We start from the raw sequence: 18,926 nt of genomic DNA on the forward strand, positions 1-18,926 counted from the left end.
TTGGAAAGAACATTTCAGAAGCTCTTTTGTTTGCCTTCCTTATCCATCTGTTTTACTGCATCTATGTGATCATTCTCCTGTTGGAACATCCTGTGTGTACACACCTGGGTACAAATTGTAATTGTGTAGTTGTGGATTTAAGGTTAAGTTAAAAAGATTGAAGGTAATCCACTGATCCAATTTGTACAATGTATCAGTACCACTGACAGCTAAACATGATGTTACCACCACCATGCTAGTCGGTTGGTACGGTCTTCTTAGGTTTGAATACTTCACCATACTTCTCCAAAATTGTCAGTGTGGCTAAATTGCTCAATCTTTGCCTCATGTTATCATAAAACTTTTCTCTAGAAGGAATTTGTCTTATCTATGTGGGTAGCTGAAATGTCAGTCAAGCTAGAACATGTTGATTTTGGAGCAGGGCCTTTGTTCTTGGTCAGCACCCTCTCAGTCCATGATTATGTAAAGGTTCCTTAAATGTTGACAGTAATGCTGGTGTTCTAGCAGTTTCTAGTTCATGGCAGGTTTGAGCCTTGGTGGGTTGGTCCTGAACATCTTGATATATTTTGTCTCATCAGAGGGTGACAGGTTTGGTCTTATTCCAGACTTTGTGAAAGTGGTGACACATTTGAATAACTTGTACTTATTGAAACATGTTAAAACTGATGATCTTGGACTCTGTTGTTGTTTGGAAATGTATGTAACTACAACTGTATGCGCTCCTATGCTGGATTCATCACATATATATTGGTAAGACTTTTTTCATATACACACAGGTAACTGCCTAATAAATGCCCTCTCGGGAGTGATTAGCTCTTATACACTTACTCCCCCTCAGTTCACTCTGATATAGCTACTTTGGGTTCCACACTTGACAGTATATCAAGTTTCAAACAGACAAAGATGAGACTGTGTGATTGACACTGTGGAGGTTAAACTTCTTTTTGTCTCTCAGTTTTGTACCCCAAACCACACACTTACATGACTGATTAACAGACTTTAAAGCGCGGGGTGCTACAACGTCATAATGACACAACAGACGGAGAGATGGGGTGGATGAGGGAGTGAGAGTTTGATGAGTAAAAGGCAGTAAATGGAAGGACTACAAAGGAAAAGAATGAAAGCATTCAAGGTGACCCTGACTGTGTGTAGAGCACAATAAGGGCCCATGGAAGTGTGTGGCTGAAAACTTCTCATGGTGTCAGCAATGCTTCCACGGCATCACTTAAAAACGTTGGGTGGCTGCCAAACAGAATGGAGCTTTGCAAGGAAGCTCAAAAGGAGCAACACATTTGCGTCAGTTAGTTACACCAAAACTATTTGGGCATTTGCACCACAAAGGGAGCAGTCTGTCTAGAGCAGTTAGACGATATCTCTTAATCTCTGTAGCTCTTATACTGAACCCGAAAACAAAGGAGCTTGTTTTGTTTGGTCAGTTCTTAGTGCCAGATTGCAGCAGTTTGGGCATGAACTCTGACTGCAAATCAGTGCGATGATGTAATCATCTGTTGGCCCTTAATGTAATTGGAACAAGAGGGGTACGTGATATGAGACTCTAGACAGTGGGTTAGTACAAACCAGGAAAAAGCGATTATGCTGTAATGTGACACCACATCCATATCTCGCAAAAAGGTGATTCTTGCACTGACAATGCTAGCCTGAGGTCTCATCTGCCACAGTGGATGGACTTTAGTCAGCAATCACATCAGCAATAACAAAGAATTGGACGCAGGATTAAAATTCATATACCCCCAAAACATTTCCCTTCCCTCTGATTATACATCTTTTTACATGTACAGCAAGTGTTATAAGATCTTTCTCATAGTAACATTTTTTAACGATTGAAACTGCTCTTCTACTCACGCCTGGAACTCAAAGTGCATACTATACGCATCAATAACCCATTCACAAACATCTGACTACATCAGGTTTAACTCAGGTTTCAGCATCTTGCCCAAAGAAACAGGTCAGAAGAGCCAGGGATTGAACCATCAACCTTCCACTTAGCAGAAGACTTCCATTACTTTTAGAAAGTATCAGCACTACAAAGTTTCTCATCTCCTTTCTTCTGCCATGTTATCTTCCTGATCTTATTTTGTCTTTCTTTTACTGTTCACCTGCTGATGGGAAAGTGTAAAATCTGTGACTTCTGTGGCACTGTCTATTGTACTGACACAGTGGGAATGAACAGAGTTTACAGGCAGTCAAAAGCATGTGAATGCAGCACAAACAATCCAACCCTCATTGTGTTGCTGACACTGTATTTCCCATATAACTTTTGCACAGAGCATGCACATGATAACTTTTCCCTTTCGGCACTTGATTTTTTGTGTGTTTTTCAGCAGTCCATCAACTTGTACTTGTTTTTTTAACTTGCATTTTTCTACTTCTCACTCAAAAACAGTTCAATTAATCACTCAGAGGGTGTTTACTGACATATAAATGTATCAATATACTCACACTAGGAGGCAATAGTCTGTGTTTTTCTATAGTTTATCCAAACGTTTATAATAATTAAACATGTGATACACTAGAATGTTAGTAGAAAGTACTTACAATGATGAGTAAGATGAAGTAGATGAAGTTGTAGAAGGAGTGGGCATCCATAACATAATACATTATCTCAACCCAGCCCTCTAGAGTGATCACCTAGGAGGAAAGATTTGACTCAAAGTTAACATTTGCAATTTGTGCTCCAGGGTTTGCTTAGCATTATATAATTTTTTTAAAAGACTTACTTTGCCACATATTTATCTACTAGTGAAGGACAGTTTTTTATCACCTTGAAACTCCTCTACATAAATAAATACATATATAAAACCAGCGATTTTTTATTTAAAAAATAACATGGAGTTAAGAAAAATAAGTAATAGGAAAACTAAGGAAAATAGACAAGTAAATGCAAAAAAAGAATGCAGATATCTAATTAAAAACAAATAAATGAACAAAAGAACACTGAATCATCAGCACCAAATAACCACATTCCAAAAAGAAGGTTATTATTACTACTCATTACCCTTAGCACGCAAACCTACCTGGAAAATTACAATCCAGGCGTAGACAATGTTGTCAAAGTTGATGGCACCTTTGTGGGGGTTAGTACTCCCAGTGTGGCACCGAGTGTAATATTGGTTCCAGTTTATGCATAGCCCTATTGCTTCACCAGCACCACTACTGTTAGCCAGAGGCTCAGGACTCAGGCCCAGCGCCTGTCTGTGGAGAGCGTCCTCCTTATCCAGGCAGCATATGCGTCCTCCTTCGCGTCTCGCTGGCACGTCAGTACATGACATTATGCCATTATCGGAAGCCAGGGAGCAGATGAAGGGTCGTTCATCATCTTCCTCTGGCCGGTAGTATGGCGCAGGCAGGGTCATACCTGATGGGCTGGAGAAAGAACAAATAATAACGAAGGTAAGATGTTCATGGTATTTTATCCCAATACATAAAATTGTACATGAACTTAAATGAAGTATTTTACTTACTTCATTTAAGGAGCACTGTACCAAGAGGTGGGCGGGGGGGGGGGGGGGGGGGGGGGGTATGAGTGATGACTTAAGGCAAGCATGCTATCACAGGAAATACTCCCTTGCTTTCCTTCTCTCTACTGCACACAGTCACAAATATATACACACATGGCTGTGTCTTTTGACTAATTTCTTTCCAGTTCAGACAAAAAAAGCTTACAACCTTGGATGATTGGATTAATAAGAGCTTTAGGTGATATGTACAGTATATCTATAGAGGCCACACCTGGCAGACACCTAGCAGACAGTGCTTGAAGCTGCTGCAGTAGACCAAAGCTGTGCTGACAGGTGTGGTAGGGAGGGTTAGAACATGTGTTGCCAGGATATTACCAAAAGAAATGATGTTAGGAATTACACAATATCCTTTTTTTGTGCATAATTTTGGAGAAGTGTGCGAAAAATTGTCCTTTCACCTTTAGTTTTCCAGCAGAAGTGGTTATTAACTGTTTGTTAGCTGCTACTGGATTTCACTGGCATGAATACAGAAACCAGATAATGACAATTAACTTTGTTTGCTTTTTATTTATTGGGTTTGCAGTTTGAGTAGTTACTAAATCCTTACAGCAGTATCTGTGTTTTCTGTTTTTATTGCGATTTCTCCTGTTTGGTGGAGTAGGGGTGGCTGATGTAGCTAAAATAAGGATACAAAAGATGATTCACAGTATTAGCATATGTTTTTCACCCAACAAACTCAAGACAAAGCATGATACACAAATAGTTTTAAAATGATATAATAGTTTATATAAGGCGAGCATCCTTGCTTTATTTTACAAAAATAAAATGACAAAGCTGTTTTTCTCCATAACAGGAAACAGTGATAATCTTCAATTCAGTTCTGCTGTTGTTTGAGAAATCATGGAGGATGCACTTTAACAATTCTCTGCTGAACTATCAACACAAACATTTTGAGGACTAAACATTTTATATATTTGAAGACTTGTGATTCAAAAGCCTGTAAACATCAGAAATGAGAGGACGATATATATATAAAAAGATCTCAGTGCATTTTGCTTCATGCCCTGCAAAATTAGACAAAGCACCTTTTCCAAGACATTGTTTTTGCCACTTGCCTTTTCACTACAGTATGTCTACCAATCACAGCACTACCAATCAGAAGGTACAAATCACATCATGAGATAATTAAACAGGCGAAGTGCCATTTATCAGTTTTGGAGACTGTGATCATAATATTTGCCACCTTCAGGTGCTATTTTGCATCTTTACTTACTTGAAATGACACCAGTACACTCATTTTGAAGCTATTTAATTTTGGTTCCACATTTTTATTCTTTTTTATTGACACAGCATATCATGTTATATCCATCCTACATTTGTCTTTATTTATTTTGAGCACAGTGTAGTTACAAAAGTATGAATTTACTTAAACCTTACATACTGTTTGGATCTAATTTGACATATTTTGGCATGTGACAGCAGTAAAAATTCTGTTAGCCTGAACTTAAAATACTTTTGTACAGGTGCTCAAAATTTCTGAACAGTAAGGTTGTTCCAGGTGGTTTTAGGAAATCTTAAAACTGTACAAGCCATGATGATGTGTATAATTGATGGGACAGTGGTGACACAGTGCAAGGGGGAAATTGACACTGTCACGAGAAGTGTCTGTGTTATCGCCACATTCACTCAGGTTCCCACAGAGACAGGCGCCTGGTGGTCTCTGAACGATCCTGATGGTATCTTGAAACAGAGAAACAGCAAATCTCCTTTCACATACTATATGACAATGGCACCGCTGCTCTCTGAAACCCATTATATCCTACAGTTTAAACTGCATCGTTTGCTGCTGCGTAGCAAATAGCAACACAAGTAGAGCCATCCCCATCTGGGGAGCACTCACATGTGCAGCGACCGTGGCGCGCTGAGACATATATTCTCACAACCAACAGAAATGAACAACAAGAGAGAAATGTACACATAAATATAGTAAGGAAAAAGACCATGAACAGGTGCAAAGATGTCACAGTACATCTGCAGCGCAGCAGTCAGTGGTATATAAATTTCAAGGCCATTCACTTAACTTAGTGGTCAGCTGCCTTTTATGTGAATGAGCCACATCGAGGCGACTATATGAGAGATCACAGGTTCTGCACGTAATGCGAACTAACATTCATTCATAAGCTCACACTCTAATCTTGGCCAAGGACACTTTTACATGCAAACAATGTCTTTAATGGTTATACATGGTTATTTAAAACAAATAAAAATTTTTTTTCCTTTTTTGATATTTTCATTAAATCTAGGCTTCATATCATGGGTGAAACAGGATATTACCATTGTGTGAATAGTAGAGTTTTATTCCTGCTTTCTGAAGCATTAAGTATTAAGCATTCATTGATTATGCACCATATGTGCTTCCAATGCAGACCTGCAGTTCAAAATTTGGTATAGACAGTTTTTATGAAGGAGTTTCTGGAACTTGTTCAAAATTAACCTGGCTTGACTGTTATATAATAATGAAACTCCATGTTTGAAGTTAAGACAGTTGATTCAGTGACTAATTTACTGAACCTGAACATGGGAGCTTTGAAAAAAGGGTTATTTAAAACAAAACATGCCAAAACAACCCTTTTTAATTTGTCAATATTCATTTTGTTTTCATAAAAAACAGAAATAACATAATTTCAGTAATATTCTCCTGCCACTACACTTTTATGGTGACAGCACAAAACTCAGTTTGTTTGCAGATATTACAGAAAGTTGTACAAATATCATTAAAAAAAAGAAACCTGAGTTTTCCTTTATTTTATACTGAAATAAGATCCAAATATCTTAGCAGGGTAGCATTAACCTTATTCCACGGCTCTCTGGATAAATAATTGGTCTGGTCTTGACAAAGCAAAAATAACAAGTGAGGTTTGCTATTTGAAGCAGAGACAGCTCTGCACTGTTGCCCTGACTACCTTGCTAAAAACAGGGACCTCATTTGACCAGGGCTGTGATAGGTGGAGATAATCATGCATCACTTTCTCAGATGCTCAGATGTTTTTAGAAATAGGATTTTAATGAGTGCAAAGAAGTCATGGAAGGGGAGCTCTGAAACGAATGTGTCCACTTACTGTTTGTTGTATGAATAGTAGCTTGTATTGTTGTCACCTTGTGTGTGTGTGTCATCATGGCAAAATGTGGTACTGAAGGCACCTATTGAAGCAGGAGCTGCCTAAAAAAAGCAGTACTTTGGTGGGTGTTTATATCTGCTTGTCTGTCTGTTTGCCAACATGACAGAATCACAACTATGCAGCCATCAAACTTTGCATATGTAGGAGTTAAAAAAGGGTTTTGGCAACAATGTAGTAATGATTACTTAGTACTTGTTGGCTGAAATGTCATCACGTTGACAGGCATTGCAGCTTATGTAATCCTATCTCTGTTTTTATCTAGAGAGCAGGATCGCTGCTCTTTCATTTTGTATTGATTAAGATTGCTTTTGGATGTCCTGATAGAACCAGCTGTATAATTAGTAGTCCGAGACAGAGGCAACAAAGAAGACAATTAGACTGCGTGGCAAGTATCTGCTCATGCATGTACAATTATTACACATGTAAACTACATGCGCCATTACCCCCTGGAAAGCGACTCTAATGAGTAGGAGAGTGTTATCTTTGGTTTCTGTCAGACTTAATGGTATTATTTCAAAATTGTGACTCTTCGATTGTCACCATCTGAAGCACCTGATCATTTCCTAACGTGTTTATCATACTTGTTATGAAAAAGCATGCCAAATCTTCCCAAGTGGCTTAATTTAAATAAAATCTTGGCCGTCAATTCAGTTTTGCATGAATGTGGTTATTTTAAAAACAAGTGCCAAAAAAGAGGAAAAATAACTTGTTAATTTCAATCAAATGACTAAAAGCAGAAAACCAGGGAATGCACCTGAAAGAGAGCGGATAATCATCCAGTTTAAAATATAGGTAGGTTGAAAAAGCATTAACACACTCAGGTTTTGCAGTTGCATGTGTTTTGACTTGGCTGTGGAGTAATTGAGGGCAGGGTGTGGACGCTCATGCAAAGGTCTGGGTCTGAGAAGGATAAAAATAGTCCCTTTCCATCAGCAGATCAATTACTGAACAAACACATTCACTGCCTCCCGACCTATACCGTTTACTCGCTGCTCCGTCTATATGCGTCACTTCAGTTTCCCTTTTTGCTTCTCGCATTTTACTCTTCTAACAGGAAAAGGTTAGCTAAACACCAACTGCATGCAATGCAGTCACAGTTGTTTTCTCACATGCAACCAGAGCATGCTATATGCACTGAGTGAAACCTTGCCATACGACCTTTCATTGTCATTTTTCTGCCAGTAATTTATCTGCTTTATTTTAAAAGGAATACTACTGGCATTTCTATAAATTCACCGGGTGGTTAAACAATGTGGAAAACATTGGTTAATAATAAGGAAATATGGAAAATTCCTTCTTTTCAAAATCATGCTGTATTTTTCCTGATTTCTTTTCCATCTTCACAAGCTCTTTATGCTGTTTATTTCTTGTTTTTATGGTTTCTTTCTCAATTTTTTGTATTTTCCCTCTGCCCTTCCTATAATCCTTTCTTCTCCCTTTAACAATCCCCTATTTCCCAATCCTCTCTCATTTCTCTCATCCTGCTCTCTCCTCTTTAATTCTCTTGTCCTTGCCCTCTATCCTGCAGTCAATAGCAAGACAGATACTACTGACATATATGGCGGCCGAATATCTCCTTTTAACCCCACCACAAACCACACACACGTGCACACGGCACACGCGTGATCAATAGAAACAGTGGCCTTCCCACTGAGAGTCGCTTACAAACCATGCATTGATTGGGTGGCACAACAAAGTTTTAACTTATGCGCTGACACAGTGGCTTACAGTACCAGTAGAGTTAATACTCCACAACTGGGGGAAAGGGACTTACAACAGAGGACATAGAGGACAGAATGGAAAGAGTTTGTCAAAGTAATTCAAATAGGTGTGTTGCTAACTGGATAAATACTTGAAAGCAAGAAAAGGAAGAAAAAGACACAGAGCACTGTCAGAGTAGTGAGGCATGAATGAGGTGTGTTACCCCCTGCTGGTGACTTTGCACAGCGTGGCACATGAAAACCAAGCATCACACTGAGAACACACCTGCCAATGGAGCACAAGGTGGCGGGAAGGCTAAAGAGTAGCAGGAAAGAGTGGCAGTTTACAGAAACTGAATTAAGGGGCGATTGTGGCTCAAGAGTTGGGAGTTCGCCTTGTAATCAGAAGGTTGCCGGTTCGAGCCCCGGCTTGGACAGTCTCGGTCGTTGTGTCCTTGGGCAAGACACTTCACCCGTTGCCTACTGGTGGTGGTTAGAGGGCCCGGTGGCGCCAGTGTCCGGCAGCCTCACCTCTATCAGTGCGCCCCAGGGTGGCTGTGGCTACAATGTAGCTTGCCATCACCAGTGTGTGAATGGGTGGATGACTGGATATGTAAAGCGCTTTGGGGTCCTTAGGGACTACTAAAGCGCTATATAAATACAGGCCATTTACCATTTAAGTGCAACTGTGAGATACTGTGGTCATAAACATGTGGCAGACAAAGCCTAATCAGGTGAGGAGGTTTATACAACGTGCATGTGCAAAAAATTGTCTTGTCTCTCTGTGGCCATATGGCACAATATATCTACTGTAGTTTGGAATCTTGGGGGCAATGACATTGTTGTTATTAAAAACAGCAGAAGATAATGGAATTTAATCAAGAAGGTAAGCTGGCTGATATGGGCTGAAATTCAAACACGTGCCAAGATTGTATGAATAAAGCAAAACAAATCACAAAGAAATGTTGAAATCAAAAGAGAAAAGGAGCAAAACAGTAAACTGAATGCTGCACTTGACTGCCCACTTCATTATAACCTCTCAAAGAATTAATATCAGACCTTTATTTAGCATAATAGTCCTTAAGCGCTAACACACTAAGACCTTTCTAATTAAACACTCAAGCACTCTGATCAACCTGAATAATATGTTAATACACCACTCTAAAAAAATATGCAAAATAATAGTTTGGTTTAAAAATAAGCAACACTCTGACTGCTAAAAATCTGCTGTTGCATAATCAGCAAATGTGTGGGAGTCAAGTGTGTACTGGCAAGTACAGCCATGGTAAAAGAAAATACACCCTTTGCCAATTCCAAAGTATTACATATCAGGAAATAATGAAAAATGATCTAGTTCTTACCAGATCTTAAATTTAGGCAAATGCGACATGAGATGAACATTAACATACTTATTTAACAAAACTTAAGCCAAGTGTGAAAAATGATGTACAACCCATTATTAAAGCTTGTAGAACAACCTTGAGTAGCAATAGCGCCAAGTAATTTTTCTCTTTATGATTTTATCACTCTGTCACATTGTTGTGGAATATTTTCAGGCCCATTTTTCTTTACGATGTTTTGATTCATTGAAGTTTGACTGGTCCAGTGCAACAACTTGATTCTTTTCTCTTTCAGCCATTCTGTCAGAGGGTTGCTGCTATGCTCAGGATCACTGTCATTTAGCTTTAGCTGTCAGACAGATGGCCTCATATTTGACCCTAGAATACTTTACTTGCTTAATGTCATGAGGTGTCTGTATTGATATCATTTAATCAAACATGGTGCTGTGTGTATATGTTATGGCCAAACATCTCCACTTTAATCTTGTCTTATCAAACTTCTGTTTTTATAGAGTTCACAGTTGTTGATGATCAGTTAATCAAGTGAGACATGCCACTGGTAAATACTGTGCCATCATAACAAGAGACAATACAAAGAGACTCCATCTGGTATACATGACTTATCCCTTTAAGACCTACCATTGAACCAAGTCCGCCAGAGCTTATATTTATATTTTTAGATGCTGTAGTACCATTTTTGAGATATTTTAAGTTGCTATACATCAATACAACCATTATATCCCAAATTATAATAATATGTATGCATTAAGTCCATAGTAACTACATAAATTGCAAAAAAGTGCAATAAACTATAAAAAATTGAAACATTTCTAGTTAGAGAAATTTTAGAGGCTTATCCCTCAAAACTGTAAATGCAAAAAAGTTGCACAAAATAGTTTCCAACCACAGGAAATTTATTTTGAGTGTCTTCATAGTTTTATTGTTAAGATACACCAAGTTTTATGTACTGCAGGAAATGCAAATTTGCAAAAAAACAGCATGTGCATCAAAATAAACTATTTCCAAAAGTGTAATTTGAGTTCTAAGCATCCCAGAAACTATACAGAAAGGCATAAACTCAAACATTAATTTAAAAAACACCAGCATATCTTTGTAAATGCCCTTGTTCTGATATCAAACGTTTTTAAGGTAGACTGTTTTCTTGGGTTTGGTAAATGTTTAAATATGCAATTGTAACTCTCTGGTGCCACCTTAAAACCTGTAGTCTGTAATAGGACATGATGTCGTCGGTAAACAGGAAGTAAGTCTGTGAATTAAGGAGAAGGCATGTGCCGCATGGTGGCCTTAGCCAGATAAATCCAGTGGCATCCACATACATCCAATGCCTTTGGTATGTGGGTATGTATAGACTTGTTTTATATTTTATGTGCATGTATAGACCACTTTATTTCAAGTAAGTTCATTTTTCTGTAAGTTTAATGATAAAACCAATCTTATGCAGTTTACGCTAGCAATCGCTTATGGAGCTAGTTAAAGGGGAACGACAAACAAATTGGAGGCATTCATTATAGCAAGACTTGTTAAAATCATAATTTGATGTTTGTATTTGACTTAAAAAGGGAAGTAATTCATATGAACATTGCATGTTGACATATTAAAAAACTGGGTTAATATATTTTCATTGCTATATATGTACATGGTGAATAAGTACAGTGATTATGCCTTGTACTGTTTGTTACAGTTTCACCTTTCCCTGTGTCAATAAACCTGTGAACCGGGAATCGTGTCATCAGAGTCTTGATGTGGGGAAGGAGTTTAGCTGACTGCCCAACCATAGCAGAGGCAGTACAGCCCTATAGGAAAAAACTACATTTTCCGTGAAAGTGACGTCACTTCCGGTTTCGGGCAGGTACTGGTGGACATCAGATAGATCGTGCTGACGTTTATTCCAATGTAGGAAAGATCGGCAAAGCGTCTTTTTTGGAATATTATGTTTTTGTTGCTGCAAATGCTTTTTTCGCAATTTTTGCAAAGCCATATGTGGAAGGAAACCATGACCTAGGACAAGCTGAATGGATAAGACGGAAGTACAACTCCTCCGGTTTCATATGCAAAAAAATTATTGTGCTAGTTCATGTGGTTGCAATTCTACTGGGCTTTAAAAATAATTATGCAAAACGGAGTGTGCCCGCTCCGACCGGCCATAAAGGGTTATATATTGTATACCTTAGAACACACACATCAGAAGTGTGTACCTAATACGCTGATGCCAGCATAAAAGAGGAAACCAAGAAAATGAAATCAAACACTGCTGATCACTGGTAAATGTCACTCACACAGCCATAGACACAGTGGGAGATGCTGTCATACAGGGTCATGAATATTGAGACATGCAGCTGGGACCTAATCACCTTCTCAGCGGCAAAGTGGGACAACTACTGTTACAGTTGTTTCCTAACTTGAAAGCAAAATGACTGTAGGAAAGATTTATGATAATGTATATAGTAAATTAAAAATTTCATTTATCTTGTATGAAAGCCATGAAATTGGGATTATTTTGCTAGTATGCGTGAAATGGATTTTTCACAAGCATCACTTGAAAGTAGAAAGCAATGCGATTTGATGCTGGGCCAAATCACTGTCATATCTGTCAATAAGCACAGTCCAGTTTCTTCACACTATACACACACAACCGTAAACACATGCAGATGCACAATTTAACTCACACAGTGAAGTTTTCCTCAGGGTAGCAACGGTTTCTCAGGAGCCCCGCCCACAGCTGCACCCCGATGATCCCGAAGATGAAGAAGACGAAGAAGCACAGCAAAAGCACATTTCCCAGCATGGGTAGAGTGTCTAGCAGCAGGTTCACCAGGATACGCATACCTATGTAAAGCAGGAGAAGAATTAACCAGTAACAGATTATCACAGTCTTGCAGCACTTGTTAAAAAGGCATTCTATTCTTTGTATGGATGGTACTTTGCATTGATAATCATCTGAAATGAAAAAGAAAAGATACCCTTTGTCAATTCTAAGGGTTTACATATCACAACATAAAAATAATGTTCTAAAATTATTAAAATCCGAACTCAGATAAATAACTGTGCATAACATACTAGAGCAGGTCATTTTTTAGTTACCAAAAAGTAAACCAAAGTCCAGAAGGAGCGTGTGAAAACTGCACATCCCATCTTTAAATAGCTCATGAAAGTAATTTTAGTTTTTCTGTGTGAGTTCTTTACAACGTTGCTTCTGCTGATTGAGGTTACCGGCACAGATGCAGCTTTGCAAACCTAAGCTGTGCTGCATTTCTTTTTAGAGAGAAGAAGCTTTCTTCTACCAGCCCTTCCAAGCAAGCCATACTGGTTCAGGCTTTTTTTAATTATACTGTTGTGAACTTTAACATTTAACATGCCAACTGTGACCTGCAGAGCCTGAGATGTACGATTTTAGCAAATTCCCTGAGCATTGCATGACCTTGAGGCCAGACCATTTGACCATTTTTCTCTAAGATCGTTGCAGATCTTTCCTCCTTTGCTTTCACACACCTAAATCCTCCAAACCAAACTGCCAAAACTTCTACTTTCATTGAGCTGCTCACACTAATGATCAGTTAATCAAATGCATTTGGCTTAATTACCCTTTTAATGGTAAGTGTTTTTCCACACACTGCTTCTGCATTTTGGAATTACTGCATGGTTTTTTTTTAAACTAAATAATGATATGTTGCAATATGCATGCACTGTCATCCATCTGAAGTTTTATTTTTTCTAATGTTAAGATCTAGTAATATTTTTATTATGCTATTATATGCAAAACATCATAATTTAATTGGAGATTACACATCAGAATTACAGGAGCAGCACCACGACTCCAAACACGCTCCTTCCGGTTCTTATCTATATATGTTCCCCCAGTTCTACAAGCTTTTCATTCTCATTTATGTGCCTCACCCTGCCTCCCCATTTCAATTCTTTAACTCCTTCACTTCTATTTAGTACATGTGGATCTGTCAGGCCCGGGAGCCGCTGCCACTCCCCTTCCCCAAACCGCTGCTCAATTCACATCCAAGCCATTCACCTTTACCTACTTAAACGTTGCCAAACATAAAACGAGGATGTGGGTCCAGCTAGTGAAAGATGGTACACTTCCTTTCACACATGACTTTAAATTTTGACTTGTAAATGCAACTAATGAACTTAATTCTAGGCACTATGTCTTAAATGATGTCCTAAAGAAAATATTACATGTTACATGTCTTTCTTTGTGATCCTTTTGCAGTTTTTCATGGTTTTACATGGTTTGTAACCGGAGTCTGTCATGTATTTGTTTTTAAATGTCTGTGTTTCACAAATATATCGTATAATAAACACTTCATTGCAGATATATTTATACCTTTACAAATCTTTGGAAGTAATTCAATAATAAATATATATATAATTTCCACACATTGATGCTTAAAGCATTGTTTTCTTACACATTTGGACATTTAAGTCAGATAACCACAGCATCAGTAGAGATTCTGCTTCTGTACATCCATGTACATGCACTGGACACACATATCAAACAGTAGCAGATACCAGTTGGATTGGAAGTTAACAACCTCTCCATAGGAGTCAGTTTGTAAGACAAATAAATCTTGGACCACTGTAGGAGACGAACTATTTCCTGAAAGATCAAGCGCTTGAAAGGTTGCATATCAGTGACACAGCAGCGTAATCAGGCTACGCGAGATCTTATTCATGATTAGACAAAACCTAATTGCAGAAATACAAGCGCGTCTCCTGTCGAATGATGATGACCTCATTCCCCATGGATTGGCCTGTCTTGCTGTGATGACACATTGAGACTGTGATTAGCGGAACATAATGACAGCTGATTGGACTAACAAGAAGGAGAGGTGAGACCCACTGATGAGATCACAGTGATCCCGCACTGACACCTGAGAGTGGTTTGCCTGTGTGTTGGTGTTACTACGAGCGTGATTGCCTGTGTGTATGTCTCTACTTTTCTGATGGCGGGTGCATTAGTGTTTTTCGGTGGCATAGCGGGATTCGTGAATAACAACTCTGCAGTAGGTTAATGTGTCACAACAGTGCATCTAAACTGCCAACAGACTGTATGACAGGAGAGAAGCTGAGAGAGATGATGACGATAGCTTTACACAAAGACACAAGCACCTGTAGCTCACTGATGACACAAACACAAAAAGATGCAAACACAAATGTTGGTGCTGAAAACAAAATGTTCTCTTTAAAAATCTTTATAAATGTCCCCATTTCCATAAGTTGTAATCATTATTATCACAATTTTTTAGAGATTTATTACAGAGAACAAAGAAAAAGATGCAGGGATGTATTGAAAATACACATGAAAATGCAGTGTATAAGGCAAAAACACCGTTTGTACAATTCTAATGAGTTTGAAAGTCAATATTTGGTATGACCACCTTTAATCTTCAACATAGCCTTGAACTTTCTTCAGAAAGCTTTTTTGTAATTTCTGTAAGTAGCATTCACAAATAGTTCTCCAGGTTTCTTGAAGGACATTTAAAGCTCTTCTTTGGATGTTGGCTGTTCTGTTCTTAGTGATCATGATCCCATACTGCTTCAATAACGTTGAGGTCCAGGCTCTGAGGAGGCCAACAGACAATAAATGAAAATGAAGCCATTGCCAATCAGATGTTTTCCAGATGGCACTGTATGGTAGTTAAAAAGAGCCTCCACCATCTTTTACAGAATTCTGCAGACACTCACCCTCTGTACATATTGAAATTCAGATCCATCACAACAGAAGTCCTGTTGCCATTTATGTTCAATCCAGTTCTTCTGCAATTTGCCAGACATTAGCCTTTTCTTCCTGTTTTTCTTCCTTAAGAATGGCTTCTTGACAGCCATCCTTCCACTGAGACCATTTCTTGTGGGGCTTATCCAAATCAGCTGTAGGGCATCAGTCGGGTCCATGTCAGGACTTTGCTGGATTGATTTTCCCTAATTCTCAAGTACACAAGCTTTTAGGGCTGCCACTTTTTCTTTTGTCTTCCACATCTTTTTTTTTTCAAGGACACACTGTACACCGTGCAGACATAGGCCAATGAGTGAAAAATGAAGCTACTGTCCAAAAAAACAATGAAAGACCTTCAGAATACCTGGAGAACTCTTGTGAAAGGCCAAGAAAGTCTGGATCCTTGAAAAGAAAATATAAAGAAATGAGAGGTGGCTCAGGATTTTTACACACTACTATATTTGATATTTGTTTGGTCATCATGCATGGGCTGCCAATTGGTACAATGTGCTTCATTGAGTTGAAGTCTAATGTGATGTGTCTCTAATCTTTCTAGGAACAGAAAGTGGATTTTCTGTCTGAGGAGCGCAGATGAAAGAATTTTTCTTGAATGCACATCCGTTTTCCTCCCCTGGCTAATTTGTCTCATCAACTGGTATTAAATGGAAAGTAGTAGTGTTGCTAGCATATATGTGTCTCTGCTGGTGGCTGGAGGCGAGTCTAAATGTATTTGTTCCCCTGGGTCCTCGTCATTAGGCCACTCTTCCATTAGGCCTAATTGGGTGATGAGAGGGAGAGATGGATGGAAGGCAGAAGAAGAACGAGAACAAGACAGGGCCTGAGGGGGTGTTAAAAAAAGTGAGCGTTAAAGAAGAGAAAAAAAGCAAATAGAAAAGAAAGGAAAAATATTCATGCAAACTAAAGAGAAATGCTGAATGGAAGGAACACAAACAAAAGTAACTAGAGAAAAGAAAAAGTCCTTTTCTAAGCCTCTCTATATATTTACTCCTTCCCTCTCTTTTTCTACCTGCCTCTATCTCTGTCCCCTCATGGCGACTCTGCAGGTTTTCCAGCTCCTGCTGTTCCCAAATAAAGATGGATGCCTCCCTTTGCGCCACAGAGGAAACACATTCAGAGCTACCTGCCTGTGCTATTCATTCAAGACCATGAGACTTCTCTTCTCTTTCATTTCCATACTATCTGTTGTTTTTTTTTCCTCTGCTGCCATTCGATCTGATACTCCCTCTATCTCGCACCAATTTCATCCAAAAAAGTCTAACACAAAAGCACACATTCTTACGCACACATACGCAACACACACAGGACTATTATCTGCCATTTTGTTACAAATTGTTATGTGTGAGGGGTCAGGATGTGCTCATGCTCCCTGTGTACCTGTGGGCAAAGTAGCGATCCCAACAAAACAAGTAACAAATAGCTTTATCCCCATGCTTCCTCTTCTCTAATGGGGTCACAAATAGGGGACAGAATCAAGTTACTGCTTGCTCATTATGTGCAACTTACTGATAACCAGATAAATAACAATAGTATCCATTTCCAGCACACAGACGACTAAAGTATGAAAAAGTAGAAACAAGAGAAATGAAGAGTGTGGTCATGCATGCATGCATAGCTACATATGCATTCATCTGCTGCATTTCAGTAAAGCAATGTAGCAAGAGATTCATGATATGGTGCATAATTATCTCCTTAAAGGCATATTTGTTACAATCTGTGCATTTATCCCTGGAACAACATATGCAGTCTGCTGCATATATCTTCTAACCATACTGCTGGAAGCATGATAAAGTGAGCATCTTCATGTTCTTTCTGCTGCGAGTGTTGTTGTAAGATATTCTGCTTAGCCAGTTCTTCATTTGTGGCCCCACCTGTAAGATTGCTTCTCCGTCAGACCGTGTAGGGGAACTAATATTAATTCAAATGGGTACATGAAAAATAACAGGAGAAGTGAATATATTAAAAAGAAAGAGCAAAACAGATATTTGACATGCTGGCTCTGCAAAGCCACATATCAACTATTTTCCATGCAAGCAATCCTCTGTCTGCATCTTTCTTCCCCAGCTATTATATCACAATTATCATCTAGCTCTGAAATGTCCATTCTTAACTGTAATGGCATGAAGTTCAAAGTTCAAACTGAGCATTACAACAGGGAAAAAAGGTCATTGTAGTGAGTTTGAACATCATATAGATGCCACATGGGGTGGTCTTAGTATCTGAAAAGCTGCTGATCTACTGGGATTTTCCCGTATAGTCATCTTGATGGTTTGCAGAGAATGTTCCAAAAAGGAGAAAAGAGAAAATATTCAGTGAGCAGCAGTTCTCTTGGGTAAAATGCCTTGTTGATGTCAGAGGTAGGCAACAGTAGCTCAAATAACCATTCATTACAACCAAGCTAGAGCATCTGTGAATACACAGGATATTGGACACTGAAGCAGTTGGGCTACAGCAGCAGAAGACCACAACAGGTGACACTCCTGTCATCTAAGATCAGGAGGCGGAGGCTACATTTCACATGAGCTCATCAAAACTGGACAATAGAAGATTGGAAAAATCCTGCCTGGTCTGATGAGTCTCGATGTGTGCTTTGACATTCGGATGATAGGGTCAGAATTTGGTGTAAACAACATGAAAGCCTGGATCCATCCTGCCTTGTATCAAAGCTTCAGGCATGGTGATGTCATGGTGTTGAAGATATTTTTCAGGCATACTTTGGGACCCTTAGTACCAACTGAGCCTACCTGAGTATTGCTGACTACACCCATCCCTTTATGCTCAGATTGTACTATATCTGTTTCCAGTGAAGAACATGTCATAAAGCGTAAATCATCTCAAAGTTACTGCACACAAATGGCCTCCACAGTTCGCAGATCTCAGTCTTAGAGTGCACTTTCAAAACATATAGGCTAATAAAACTAATAGTAATAGCTACTACAGTAACGTTAGAAATTAATCTGGTTCTCTTGATGAGTACTGAACACAAGTGCCTGACTACTTCAGTTCATGTTTATGACCTTTAAGGACTGATTTCCTATAATATCTTTTTTTTCTCAAGTACTGGAACAAAGTGATTGGACTGGTCTGAAATTGGCCCAGGGAGGCTAATTGCTCGCTTGCAATCATTAGGAGATGTCAGTCAGGGCTGCAGAACAAAGGAATCAATTGGAGTTAAAAAGTTTGGCCAAGCGCTGAGTTTTTGATGAGAGAAACAGGGTTATGGTCACACGCCGATCAGTGAAGCAGCATTAATGGACGGTTTGTAAAATCTGATAAAGCCGTGACTCACGGTTTGAACTGCCTGCATGATTAAGCATACGATAAATGTTTAATGATGCCCGCAGGGAACAGGTGGCATGCGAATGCAGGAAAAAAGCAAAATATGTAATACATATACATGAATTTCCATGTTGATGCATTTGGACTCTATGTGAACTGACAGAAATACAGATCTACAAAGAGAA

General features: G+C 38.9%; 1 protein-coding gene across 4 annotated transcripts in view; it reads right to left on the reverse strand.

The window, feature by feature from the left end:
* Positions 1–18,926, reverse strand: part of cacna1ia (calcium voltage-gated channel subunit alpha1 Ia) — a 203,092-nt gene that overhangs the window by 60,812 nt on the left and 123,354 nt on the right. For all 4 annotated transcript variants that reach the window (XM_026165258.1, XM_026165257.1, XM_026165256.1 and 1 more), the window contains exons 6-8: positions 12,386–12,545; positions 3,036–3,384; positions 2,557–2,649 (exon numbers count right to left, since the gene is read on the reverse strand). In XM_026165258.1, the coding sequence (XP_026021043.1) occupies positions 2,557–2,649; positions 3,036–3,384; positions 12,386–12,545 (602 nt within the window). The remainder of the gene's footprint in view (positions 1–2,556; positions 2,650–3,035; positions 3,385–12,385; positions 12,546–18,926) is intronic.

Source organism: Astatotilapia calliptera, chromosome 4 (genome assembly GCF_900246225.1).
Source record: "Astatotilapia calliptera chromosome 4, fAstCal1.2, whole genome shotgun sequence".
NCBI classification, from domain to species: Eukaryota; Metazoa; Chordata; class Actinopteri; order Cichliformes; family Cichlidae; genus Astatotilapia; species Astatotilapia calliptera.